Raw genomic sequence first — 13,936 nt, 5'->3', positions numbered from 1 at the left:
GTACTAACTGTACATCTATTATTTTTTGTTTTGTTGTTTTTTTTTTTTTTTTTTTTAATTTTTGAGAAAAAAAAAAGGTTCTTGATATAGATAAATAAACGTAATAATTGAAGCCCTTCTAATTAAAAAGAAAAAGAAAAAAAGAAGCCCTTCTAATTCCATATCCAATGTTCTCCGCCACCAACCATTCCAAACTCTGAAAAAAAAAAAAAAAAAAAAATCACATTTTATATTTTTGTTACGGCGACAATTCACAAGCCACCAGCTTCAAAAACCCAATCTCTCTTTCTCTCTCTCTAAAAAAATGGGTTGTTGTGGCGACAAAGACGAAATTCTCACCGCAACAACCACCGCGGAATCCGCAACGGCAAGGATAACTAACTCTTCCAACCTCTCTTCGGTCCTTGCGTACCGTGACACTCTCCGCCTGATCCTCGAGAGGCTCGGCGGCGGCGGCGGCGACAGCGGAGTCTCGGAGCTCGCTGGAGCGAGTTGCGTGTGCCGACTCTGGAACTCGGTCGCCTACGAGCTCGTCGTCGAAGCCTTCAAGGCGAATTGGAAACTCGGAGAGGTGATCGGAAAGCCTGTCTCTGGAAGCTTCTGGAGAGACAGTGGGATTTGGAAGTTCGCGATTTCGCATCGGATTGTTAGAGGAGATAGTGTCGCTAGTCTCGCTGTCAAGTACTCTGTTCAGGTTTTTTTTTTTTTTTTTTTTTATAATTTTCAATTTCTTAATTTCTGTTTGGTTAACGAGAAAGTGTGGGAAAGGACAGCAAAGTTTTTTAATTTGTTAGGTTTTTAGATAATGCATATAGTATAGCTTAGTTGTTGATGTTAGTACATTTTTATTAAATTAAATTTATACGAATGTGAATAAGATACTACATTAAGAATATGGGATGCTCTATTTTTTAATTTTTGAAAGGTAATTATAATGTTCTTTTATTATTTTTTCTCTTTCATTACAACTCTTGCTTCTGTATTTCCCCCTCTTTTTTATGTACCTTGTTTCCCTTTTGTAAGCTTTGAACCTTAAAAGATAATAAGACATTGATAAATTAGGTAAAATTTTCTTTCCATTTTTAAATGAATGTTTGATATAGAAAAGAGATAATATTCCATAAATTATGATATATAAGAAAATATATCAACATGAGATACCGAACAGAAATTTTTTTACCCTTTTGGTTATTGAGGTCTAGATTGTACTTTAAAAATTTGAACTTTTCTCCTGCATGCAAATTGTTAGCCCAAGTTGGTTTGCTCTTCCTGTCCTGTACATAGTCTGTGTACTTGTGTGTACATTCTTAATTTTCTGTTTTTGGTGTTAGCAGGTTATGGACATAAAACGTTTAAACAACATGATGAGCGACCATGGCATATACTCAAGGGAGAGGTTGTTAATCCCTATAAGCAATCCTGACATTCTTGTAAATGGAGTATGCTACATCGAGCTAGATACCTATGCGAAAAGGGAAGTGGCAGTGTTGTATCTTGAAGGTGGTCCGAGTGGAAACTCTAGCCATATGTTGAATAAGATGACAACCGAACAAGGCAAGAGAAAGGTTCTTGACTCATTGAAGAGGAGCATGCAAGTCGATGATGGGACTGCTCAATATTACTTATCTATATCAAATGGTAATCCTCGAGCTGCACTTTCTGAATTCTCTGAGGACCTTAAGTGGGAGAGACAAATGAGCTTGGCCTAGTTTCTGAAATAAAATGTTGATCGCAGCTGCTCATAAGTTGGAACCTTGAGGTATATATAATAAATGGTGAAGAAAGGCCAAGAATGGTAATTGCTGATCACTCTGGGATTATGTTCCATATAGGGCTATGTATGATTTATTTGGTTTTTCTAAATGCATAACTACTTAGGATTTCTTTTACTTTATTATATTTATATGAGAAAGTAAGAAGGAAGGGAGGTTGGGTGGTCGGATGAGCAGTAAAAATTGCTCCAATCCAGCGAATGTTGGCTTAGAAGAGCAGGAAAATTACCAAAGGAATCTTTGTTGCTTGCTTCTTAGAAAGCAAATACACGCAAATTAAAGCTGAAGGTTAAAAGCAAAAATGAGAAGAGAAAAGCAAAAGTGGGTTGTGATGTTTGCTTAATTGGTTGTTCTCAAAGAATAAAGGAAAGAAAAATTTAAATTGTATTTATTTAGAAAAAAAAAAATATATTTAGAGTGTGTTTGGAAGTTTATTTTGTTAAAACTAAAATTTTTTTGCTGAAAGTACCGTAGATAAAGATAAAAGTTAGTTGAAATAATACAACGGGACTTATAAATAGTACTAAAAAGTGCAGTGAGATTTATGAAGTTGAAATAATACAGCGGGACTTATGAATTGTACTAAAAAGTGCAATGAAATTTATGAATAGTAGAAAAAAATAAACTAAATAGTAAAATAAGTTAGCAAAAAATAAACTATCCAAATGCAATCTTAGTTAATATTTTTTTTTTTGGTAAAAGGCGAAAGAATAGTTTCGCACTGTGCTCACCGTACAGCTCCTATTTAGTTAACATAGCTGCTTTATAAAAAAGAAAAAAAAAGAAAAAAGAAAGTGTACATAGCTGCTTATGCATGATGTTAAAAATGATTATGCTTGAAAATTCTCCCCAATAAAGAAGAAACTGTACTTACATGTGAAGATTAATCAACTAAAATAGGAATCAGATAATTTAACAAGTGAAATCTATTATAGTTTACTATAGACTTTGTAAATTTTTTTTGTTTAGACTAGAAAATTGACGTTTAAAGGAAAGTAGAGTGTTATCTTATGTTGTGTAGCGCCCATGATCCTGAGAAGGTATTTTATGTATTCACCATATATAACATCAATCTTACAATATAGGGTCTACAATTGTACAAAACCCATATGTTATGAAATAGGTAATACATATATTATATCCATAAGATAAATATTGGATTTAATTATGAATTTTATATTGTTGTATGTAAAATTATGATATTTATTTATTTTTATATTGTTGTATGTAAAATTATGATATTTATTTTTTTTGATTTTCTGAAAGGGAAGTGCTATATCTACTATATTTTCACAACGAATCTCAGGTGATAGATTGTAAAAATGTTGTAAAAGTGCTGATATATTTTAATTGTTGTGAAAGTGTTGTAAAAATGTTATGGACGTAGCAATTCTCTTTCTGAGATGATTATAAAAAGGAAGAGAAATTCAATTTCATTGAATATAATTATTGGATTTAGCAAATTTTCAATAGTTTAAAAAGAAAATCCAATTACAACGTTTAAGTTCACATTTTATATTATTGTATGTTTAAAATGCCGACATTTTTTTCATTTTCTGAAACAATTGGGAAAAAGAAAAGAAATTTAATTTTCGTTGATTTTTTTTCCCAGTTGGTTTCTGTGTTGACAGGTATACGGGCATAAAAAAAGATTATAGAGCTATAGTGGGATTAGCCATATATATACATATATATATATATATATATATATATTCAAGGGAAAGACTGCAATTAAATCGCTATAACCAATAATCTTGACATTCTTATAAATAAGGCATGTAATTATAATACCCATAAGAGATGCTAGCGGCAGCATTGTTGTATTTGATAGCTTTACCAAATCATAAATATATATTGGCACTATATCTATAAAACAATAAAAATAAAAAAAGGAGGAGAAGAGGTTTTGGTACCCAACGGGCCAGCATTGCCTTTTCGGCCAGAACTACTGTAGTTGGTTAGCTACAATAAAATATGTTGTCTGACTCTGACAGGAAGCTTTTGGTGTGTATTAATTAATTTAAGCTTTAATTATAAATATTTCCAATTTATTGTTTTCTCTCTTTAAATGCAGCAAAGCATTAATACACACTATTTCATCACTATTTCAAATTGAGAAATACTATGTCTACAATATTTCTACAATATTTTTACAACAAATCCTAAGTGGCAAGTTGTTACTGGTTGTTTTTGTTGGGGTAAAAAAGTAATCTTAGTGTTAGTTTTAAATTTGACCCAATAACAATTAACCACCTATGATTTGTTGTAAAAATGTTGTAAAAATGTTGTAGACGTAGCATCTCTCTTTCAAATTCGGTTATAACCAAAAAAAAAAAAAAAAAAAAATGAAATAAGAAAGAAACGGATAATTAATAATTACTTGAAAAAGATACTTCTTTGTTGATAATAAGAACAATATTCCATATGGATGCAAAGAAAAGAAGTTAAATACATATATACTTAGATAGTGTCTTATTAACACAACTCTTAAGGCAGTGTCCGTTCTTGATAGGAGCTGGATGCCAGTTACGTCATTTTTACATTATGCACATGCAAAGCAGGTCAAAACTGATATTACACGTGGCACATGCATAGGCTATATCATGGCAACGATAACCACACCTGTTACAACGATGAAAGCCATCCTTAGTCTCCTGAACAAGAGTAAGGGGATGTTGGTGGACGGTGGATATGTAAGTGCTCCCGAACTTAATATTTCTGTAGTCTCCCAATCTATAATATAAGGACTCTTCAAAAATACATTTGGGATGAGCAGGATAATTACATTCTTTACAATAATAGAACCAATGCTTTGGATAGTCTCGTTCTTCCTCACAAATATCGCAATAATATTCACCTGAGTCATCTTCAACAATATAATTAAGGGTAAATGGGTGTTCATGTTGTTTGTACTTTACGGTATGTGGTAATGTAGCACATCCAAAATCCAAAGTGAATTCACATTTAGTACAACGAAAGATTCTTCCTTTAGAATTGCAAGCACCACACTCCTCTTCATTAGTTGCGCTAGAGAAGATTAGGGGGTGCTCGTGACCAACGTGAGTTAATGTGTCTAATTCTGAGATCAAACTACATGAGACATCAAGGACAAAATTGCATTCGTGGCAGTTGTAGATAAAGCCATTAGTTATACACTTACAAGCATGACAGTCATTCAACCATAAATGAGATCTATTTAGGTTGAGGGGGTGTTGGTGAAGTGGGTGTCGCTTTTTACGCGGTAATTCTACACAACATTTGTGAAGAAAGAAGTTACATTCAATACAACTATAAAATGGAGGGAAGATAGGTCGTACACACCCGTCACATATTTTGTAGTTCTCAAGCCCATCAATAAGTTTTAAGTCATGCTCATGACAAAAATGTTTGATTTCTATGGGTATTTTAATTTCACCCTCACCCACCTGGGTTTCTTGGACACTATAAGATGATTCATTGGCGAATTCATCAAGCTCCAAATCTTCAAATTTCAGCATATTTGTTAACTCAGCAGGTTCCTTGCCTTTAGATTCCCGCATAAAATTTTCATCCATGCCATTCTTGTCTGTAGCGCAATCAAGGTGGGCAACATAATCACAAGTTGAGCAATAATAAACCCCATGGTTTGTGTCTATATGTTTCACGCAAAGTTGGCAAACTCGGTGCTCAGAATGATCATCCTTAATAGAGTTAGTGAGGATGAGAGGGTGCTTATGGCGCATACGTTTGACCATGCGTGGTAAGGAAGCACAATTATGGTGGGCCCAAAATCCACAAAAGCTAACATTGCATAGGTAGGTCAATGTTTTACCTTCTTTACCACAAAAATCACAAATGAACGTGATGAACTTCCTGAATAAGGTTAATGGGTGGTTGTGAATTTCACTTTCAATGGAGAGCGGTAACGAAAGACACTTGAAATGAACGTAAATTTTGCAAAGGGGACAGTGGTAAACAATAAACCTCATGCAAGGTTCACCGCAAATATTGCATGTGCAAGTCTCCTTATCATACGGTGGTGTTTTGCAAATGATCAGAGGGTGCTTGTCGTGTATGGGGTGTTGCACCTCGTGGGAGTGGGCTACTTCGAAACATGACTTGTGAAGGAAAAACGAAAAAGAGGGATAACAAATTCCGCATCCGTAGCATGAACCATGTAGGCCTTTACCGCACCCGCTACATAATTTAGATCTTACATCTTCTAAAACATTTGAAGCATCGAAGGAGACCAAAGGATGCTCATGGCTGATGTGTTTAAGTTCCCCTGTCAATCAGACACACAACTAATTTGTTTAAAGAAATTGAAAGTGGTGGATGCTTTGCTTTTTTGTATTATTAGACTTGATACTCGTGAGTGTAATTTGCTTTTAACTGAATAGGGATTTCTATATATTTGAAAAATATTAATAAAGGATTATCTTAAATATACTCACCTTTCATACTCATTTGTATTATAAATAGCAAAACTCAATTTCCGTGCTCTTCAACAGAACGCACCCTTTTGTCACTCCAAGACCCTACACTAAAAAGGGATGATGATCATCTTCAAATGGAATAGCAAAATAGCAACAAAATCTTATTGCATTTCACTTCTATAATACTGTATTAAGCTACACACACACACACACATATATATATAAAAGAACAAGCAATTCTCACGTAGGAACAAGAACTTGTGCTTGGCTTCAAAACTTCGTTGGTCAAGTATCACGTTACCTCTCTTGAGTATATAAAGTACGGTCCGTTTTGTTGCATAAATTTAGGATGGGTAGATATATATTTAAACCTCCACTTCTGTCAAACCTTTTATTTGGATTTCTAAAATAGAATTTGGAGAGCTTAAAAGAGTGGGAAGAAATGAATGATTAATGTATATGAAATAAGAAATAAAGGAATCAGATAATTTTTTATCTTTAGAACTTAATATCATTTATATTTATTTACTATTTATCGGCACCTTGAACTGAATGGGGGCAAAAATCTAATTTTAACTCAATTAACAAGTAATGTTCTGCCTAAAGGCCGACGATACAAAATGAAAATCAATGATTCTTGGAGTATATATAATATTTATTATTAAAATCTTACAAACTAATGTATTAATTTTTAAACAAAAAACAAAAATAAATTAGTTAAGAGTACTTTTTATTATGTTGTTGAAAAATAATATTAACCTTTTAAAGAGGATTAACCAGCTCATGAATTTGAACTTCATAAAGATGAGCGGTAGCGAGGCATATTTGATACCAAAGTCAAGTTTATAGAGGGGGCAATGATAAACAAACCGTTTGCAAGATAAACTGTAGAAATTGCAGGTGCAAGTCCCCTCATCATATGGTTGAAAGTGGTGGATGCTTTGCTTTTGTCCATTGCACTTGATAGTTGTGTGTGTTTTGCTTCTAATTGATTAGGTGGTGTTTTATATGTATGTGAATAAATAAGTATTAATGGATTATCTTGGATACTCACCTAGAAAATGAACTCTTTGAACAAGTACAACGTTTTGTACACTTCAACAAAATGCTACGTGCACTTAAAAAAGACGATCATCTTCAAATGAAACTGGGCTTGGATCTCTCAATTTAGGGAAACAAATTAAAGAATAAGCTAAGAAAAATGCCCACTAACTCATCATAAATTTTAATTTCAAAATAGCAATGAAACCTTATTGTATTTCACTTCTATAATACAAAACAAGCTATTGTTTTATTTAAAATAATAACAGCAAGCAATACTTACGTAGGAATTGAACAAGAACTTGGATTTGGCTACGAATCTTCGTTGGTCAAGCTACCAATTGTTGGCTCTCTTAAAATATATAACCATTGATCCGTTTGATTGCATGAATAATTTATGTTGGGTTGATCAATATTTATAGCACCATTGATTCCTTTTCTTTTGATTTCAAAATAGAATTTGGATAGTGTAAAGAAGTGGGAAGGAATGAAAAACTTTACGTGTAAATTTGGTGATCTCTTTCTTTCTTTGGATGAGAGAGAGAGAGAGAGAGAGAGAGAGAGAGAGAGAGAGAGAGAGAGAGAGAGAGAGAGAGAGAGAAGGAATGAAAAACTTTACATGTAAATTTGGTGATCTCTTTCTTTCTTTGGATGTTACATGTAAAGGGGAGAGAGAGAGAGAGAATTTAATATCATCCTTGTTCTTTATTTTTTATTTGTGGTTTAATTGAACTAGCTTATAACCTCATGGATATACTTAAAGATATACAATAAGATGCACAATATAATTCCTATATATATAATTTAAATACTATTGATAGTCATTTTTATATTTTGTTAATTCTTTAAAAAAAATTGTTTTAAACAAAGTTGTAAGGATATAATTAGGTATAAAATATAAATTTTGAATTTTTTTTTTAATTATTATGAAGCACTTTTTTTTTTACAATTCGTTTATTCTAGATTCTTTAGTTTTTGTACTTAATAACTCACTTTAATTAATATTTATGATGTAGTCCCACATTTGATTCTAAAATTAAGAAATAAAACTCTTTAAGAATAAATAATTTAAGACACATTGGAACTCTAATTTGAAATTTTAATTTATATATATAGATGGGGTAAACATCTAATTTTGATTAAATTAATAAGAATGTACCATTTTGCCCACACGCAATACAAAATGACTGATTAAAGGTGCAGTGCAAATTTAACTACATATACGTCAAATACATATCCAAGAAAAAAAATTATTTTAATTTGAACACAGTTACGTAATAAATTGATGTTGCATTTTTGTAATATATATATATATATATATCTTAATTATGCTGTTAATGTGTTATCTAGGATATCCATTGTTATGTTAATATGTAAAACTTTTATAATGAAATTTGTTGTGCCTTTAGTATTTTCCATAAAAATTTGTGGGTGGAAGTGGAACAAATTTAACCATTCCATTCCTTTTGCTATTATAAGTTTATGACTTTCAAAATAAATAAACAATAAATCATTTCTTTCTATATTCCTTTCATCCAAACACTATGCAAAGAGTTGATAGCTGTGACTTTATAAGGATCAACAACAACCTTAACAAATTCATTTAATTATGATTAAACTATTATGTCTAAAAATTTACAAATAACATGACTCAATAAATAGTAAACCAAATATATTAAACTTTTCCTATACGATGATGAACACCAATATAAGTTGAGATAAATTTATGCTCGAGAGGGGTGAAAGCAAGGAATCCTTCTTTTGTTTTAAAAAAAAAAAAAAAAAAAACAACAACAATAACAACAAAAGAACAAATGGAATTGAACACCTCCTTCACTTGATCAATTGAGACAAAGTTATTCTTTTTTTCTTATTTTTTATTCATGTCCATCAATATAAGATGAGATAAATTTATGCTAGAGAGGAGTAAAAGTAAGGAATCCTTCTTTTGTTTGAAACAAAAACAACAAAGGAACAAATGGAAGAACACCTCCTTCACTTGATTAATTGAGACAAAGTTATTCTTTTTTCCTTATTTTTTTATTCATATTATTTTCTTCAAATCTAAATATGGAGATTATCTTAGGCTTTTTTATTCCAATCTATTCCATTTCAATTTGATATTTCCTTTCCTTTCTAAACTTCAAAACAAATTTAAAAGAAGGAAAGAGAAAAAGAAAATTATGGTGGGGTCTTGCGTTTGTGAGCAGGTATCCTAGTTTTATATTCTTTTCTTTCCTTCAATTTTTGGCATTTTATTTTTTCCATTTCTTTACTTTATACTATTATCTCTCTAATTCTCAACCCTACGAGGGGAGGGGGTGTTTCGTTTCTATTTCTTTTGATCCCTTGATTTTATGGTTTTGGATATCACAAAAGTACATACTTCTAGGAATTCTCAAGTAAGACCATCTAACCGTGAAACACACACACGGTGACAACGACTTAATAAAAAGTACTAGTAAAAATCATCAAATTGTGTTAAAATGGTGACATGTATGCAAATGATACTGGGATTATTTTTAAAAAAAAAAAAAAATTGCCACCTTAGGCCACAACTAAAACCACTTTTTGGGCAGAGTCCCTAAAATTTTCATTTTTGCCATTTTTTGTAATATTTATTTCCTTTATAATTTATAATTTAAAATAAGGTCACGTTTATTTTGAGACATCTTTTGGAGACAATAGTTTTTAATTCTGCAATTATCTCAATTTTGTTGTTCTTGGTAAAATTTACCATTTTACCACCTCATTTTGCGAGATTAGCGCAAATTACGCTTTCGTGTGCGTTTTCCTAGCTACCCTAGGTTTTTATTTGACTATTTAAACATGTTCTAGGCTCTAAGACATTTAGTTATCAAATTAATAAAATTTAGAGTTTATTCTCAGTTTCTTTGGTGGATTTTAGACATGATCACATTCTCAGGTTTTACACTTTCACTACAGAGAGAGAGAGAGAGAGAGAGAGAGAGAGAGAGAGAGAGAGAGAGAGAGAGAGAGAGAGAGAGAGAGAGAGAGAGAGAGAGAGAGAGAGAGAGAGAGAGAGAGAGAGAGAGAGAGAGAGAGAGAGAGAGAGAGAGAGAGAGAGCAAAATAAACTTGGCCCAATTGAATCTAAAATTACCAACCAAATTTCTCATCCCAAGAGATGATCTAGTCTGGAACACAAAATACAAGGCGTTGCAATTTACAATAACTAGCAAATTTTGTCAGCAGATTTGATAATACAGCATCAACGAGTAGCAGAAAAATAAAATTTTCACAAGCTACAGACTTCAAGACAGTTGTAAACCCGAGTATATGCCTCTTTACTTTGACAAATGAAGCTCGAGTTGCTGCCATTTCCACCAAATTGCTCTAAAAATGCATGAGGAGCCTGATTGGGTTTCATTGTTTCAAGGAAAACAATGGAACAACTTAGTAACAGCCAAAATGTAGGTGTATGCTTTTATAACCCAAAGACAAAGAAACCAAAAAGAAAAAAAACCAAAAAAAAAAAAAAAAAAAAAAACAACTTAGGAACAGCCAAACTAAAAGATAAAATCTAATTAGAATGAATATAAAGAACATGCTTTTCAGAAACCAAAAAAAAAAAAGGGAGGAACACTCACTTCTCAAATCATTTTCATAAATATCATTGCATATCCACAATTTGTTCATAACATAATATAAACATTTGACAAAAATTTTAAAATCTCATCCATTTCAAGTATTTGATGCAAAAGAAGTTCTTTAAAACCAAAACATCAACCACTAAAGGCTCTCATCAGTAAACCAGATGTGCCCCCTTTTTAAGTGATTTCTTATTTCTTTTTCAGATATAAATAATATGGCAGGATTTTGATATACGTCTCACCCAACTATAACTACCTTGATTTGTTACTAAAGAATACTAGAAGTGTAAATGATGCAAACTAGCAATTACATTGACCAAGCAATATTAGTTACTTGATATCAAGAAATGATGGCTGATTAGGCAGGAGTATAACTAAATTGCATATGATTAAATCTCATAGTTATAGGTTATAACTTGAAATATAAGACATTATGATACATGAAATTATTTATCATAAAAGAAGTTAAAGCACAGTGTCCAAAGAAAAAGCTGTTCGGACACTAACCAATTGAACATATATGATAAGGGACATTAATGAAACTATGTAATAAACAAAACACACACACACACAGTGTCTCTCTCTGCGTCTTGCTCTTTCCGCCCTCAATTCCTTTCATATTTCAAGATATAGAATGAGTCCATTATATACAAATTTCAAAGAGCACAAACAAAATATATAGAAAGATTAGCCAAACTAAATAAATATTGTGCAGGTAGTTGAGAAAACAACTAAAATCCATTACGAAACCATAGAACAATTATGGTCCAATCAAATTTCTAAACATACTACAGAATAACAATATACAGAGAAGTACGATATTTGCATAGTTTATCAAATATTTACTTAAAAAGATGTTGGAATCAATTTACTAGTGACTAAAACTTGTGCAAATATGAAAAAAAAAATACAATTAGATTCCAACTATCGCAGGAAGTATTCACAATAACAATTATAAAAGGAAGTTACACCAGAATACATAAAACCATAAAGCGTGTGACAAATAAAAAATGAATTAAGCAAACTTATCAAGGTAGACACAATAAAATTCAACAGTTATATCATTCCAGTGAATATTGATATCAACAAAACGTGCCACAACCAAAACCTACCATCAAATTTCTTCAATCAACAAGTTCTCAAAGACAATTGAATACACATGCACCAGGACATTATCATACAATTGAGCAGGTCAAGATTAAGATCTCATTAACAAACTCATAATAATAACACAATTTCTCCATAAATGAGGTCTATTTAGTTCAAGCTTAAGGGGGTGTTGGTGAAGTGGGTGTCGCTTTTTACGAGGTAATTCTACACAACATTTGTCAAGAAAGAAGTTACACTCAGTACAACTATAAAATGGAGGAAAGATAGGCCATACACACCCATCACATATTTTGTAGTTCTCAAGCTCATCAATAAGTTTTAAGTCATGCTCATGACAAAAATGTTTGATTTCTATGGGTATTTTAATTTCACCCTCACCCACCTTGGTTTTTTGGACACTATAAGATGATTCATTGGCGAATTCATCAAGCTCCAAATCTTCAAATTTCAGCATATTTGTTAACTCAGCAGGTTCCTTGCCTTTAGATTCCCGCATAAAATTTTCATCCATGCCATTCTCGTTTGTAGCGCAATCAAGGTGGGCAACGTAATCACAACTTGAGCAATAATAAACTCCATGATTTGTGTCTATATGTTTCACGCAAAGTTGGCAAACTCGGTGCTCAGAATGATCATCCTTAATAGAGTTAGTGAGGATGAGAGGGTGCTTATGGCGCATACGTTTGACCATGCGTGGTAAGGAAGCACAATTATGGTGGGCCCAAAATCCACAAAAGCTAACATTGCATAGGTAGGTCAATGTTTTACCTTCTTTACCACAAAAATCACAAATGAACGTGATGAACTTCCTGAATAAGGTTAATGGGTGGTTGTGAATTTCACTTTCAATGGAGAGCGGTAACGAAAGACACTTGAAATGAACGTAAATTTTGCAAAGGGGACAGTGGTAAACAATAAACCTCATGCAAGGTTCACCGCAAATATTGCATGTGCAAGTCTCCTTATCATACGGTGGTGTTTTGCAAATGATCAGAGGGTGCTTGTCGTGTATGGAGTGTTGCACCTCGTGGGAGTGGGCTACTTCTAAACATGACTTGTGAAGGTGAAATGAGGGATAACAAGTAACGCAACCGTAGCATGAGCCATGTAGGCCTTTACCGCATCCGATACATATAAAAGAACTATTACGTCCTGAACCTTCAAAGGAGACCAAAGAATGCTCATGGCTGAAGTGTTTAAGTTCCCCTGTCAATCAGACACAACTAATTTGTTTAAAGAAATTGAAAGTGGTGGATGCTTTGCTTTTGTGTATTATTAGACTTGATACTCGTGAGTGTAATTTGCTTTTAACTGAATAGGGCGTTCTATATATTTGAAAAATATTAATGAAGGATTATCTTAAATATACTTACCTTCCGTATTCATTTGTATTATAAATAGCAAAACTCAATTTCCGTGCTATTCAACAGAACGCACCCTTTTGTCACTCCTAGTCCCTACACTTAGAAGGGATGATGATCATCTTCAAATAGAATAGAAAAATAGCAACAAAATCTTATTGCATTTCACTTCTATATATAATAATGCATTATTAATACAACATAAGCTACATTATATATATATATATATATATATATATATTTATATAAGAACAAGCAATTCTCACGTAGGAACAAGAACTTGTGCTTGGCTTCAAAACTTCGTTGGTCAAGTACCACGTTACCTCTCTTAAGTATATAAGGTACGGTCCGTTTTGTTGCATAAATTTAGGTTGGGAAGATATATATTTAAACCTCCATTTCTGTCAAACCTTTTATTTGGATTTCTAAAATAGAATTTAGAGAGCTTAAAAGAGTGGGAAGAAATGAATGATTAATGTATATGAAATAAGAAATAAAGGAATCAGATAATTTTCTTTCTTTAGAACTCAATATCATTTAGAGCATCCTTATCAAGGGTGTCAAATGCCAAATATATAATTTTCTTTCTTTAGAACTTAATATCATTTAGAGCATCCTTATCAA

General features: G+C 32.2%; 2 protein-coding genes across 2 annotated transcripts; one reads left to right on the top strand and one right to left on the bottom strand.

Moving 5' to 3' along the window:
- The first annotated feature begins 209 nt into the window (after positions 1-209).
- Positions 210-1,889, top strand: LOC126717037 (F-box protein At1g55000). The gene is made up of 2 exons (XM_050418190.1): positions 210-694; positions 1,335-1,889. The coding sequence occupies exons 1-2, from the start codon at positions 305-307 to the stop codon at positions 1,707-1,709; spliced, it is 765 nt and encodes a 254-aa protein (XP_050274147.1). The 5' UTR covers positions 210-304; the 3' UTR covers positions 1,710-1,889.
- Positions 1,890-1,980: 91 nt separating this feature from the next.
- Positions 1,981-13,337, bottom strand: LOC126719236 (uncharacterized). Its single transcript, XM_050421813.1, has 4 exons — positions 13,325-13,337; positions 12,334-13,157; positions 4,933-5,197; positions 1,981-2,054 (listed from the first exon to the last, which is right to left on the bottom strand). The coding sequence occupies exons 1-4, from the start codon at positions 13,335-13,337 to the stop codon at positions 1,981-1,983; spliced, it is 1,176 nt and encodes a 391-aa protein (XP_050277770.1).
- Between the last annotated feature and the right edge of the window lie 599 nt (positions 13,338-13,936).

This window comes from Quercus robur, chromosome 3 (assembly GCF_932294415.1).
Source record: "Quercus robur chromosome 3, dhQueRobu3.1, whole genome shotgun sequence".
In the NCBI taxonomy this organism is placed as follows: domain Eukaryota; kingdom Viridiplantae; phylum Streptophyta; class Magnoliopsida; order Fagales; family Fagaceae; genus Quercus; species Quercus robur.
The sequence above is the reverse complement of the archived record's forward strand: the minus strand, read 5'-3'. Positions and strand labels throughout refer to the sequence as shown.

Excerpts from the sequence above, each read along its gene's own strand:
- LOC126719236 (XM_050421813.1), bottom strand. Across the intron at positions 5,198-12,333 it reads ATAGTGTCCAAAAAACCAAG|GTGGGTGAGGGTGAAATTAA; the intron begins GTGGGTGAGGGT and ends CAAGAAACCCAG. Across the intron at positions 2,055-4,932 it reads GTTGAATGACTGTCATGCTT|CTTTAATTTGCGTGTATTTG; the intron begins GTAAGTGTATAA and ends TTTAACCTTCAG.
- LOC126717037 (XM_050418190.1), top strand. The coding sequence starts at position 305 with ATGGGTTGTTGTGGCGACAAAGACGAAATTCTCACCGCAACAACCACC. Across the intron at positions 695-1,334 it reads CTGTCAAGTACTCTGTTCAG|GTTATGGACATAAAACGTTT; the intron begins GTTTTTTTTTTT and ends TGGTGTTAGCAG.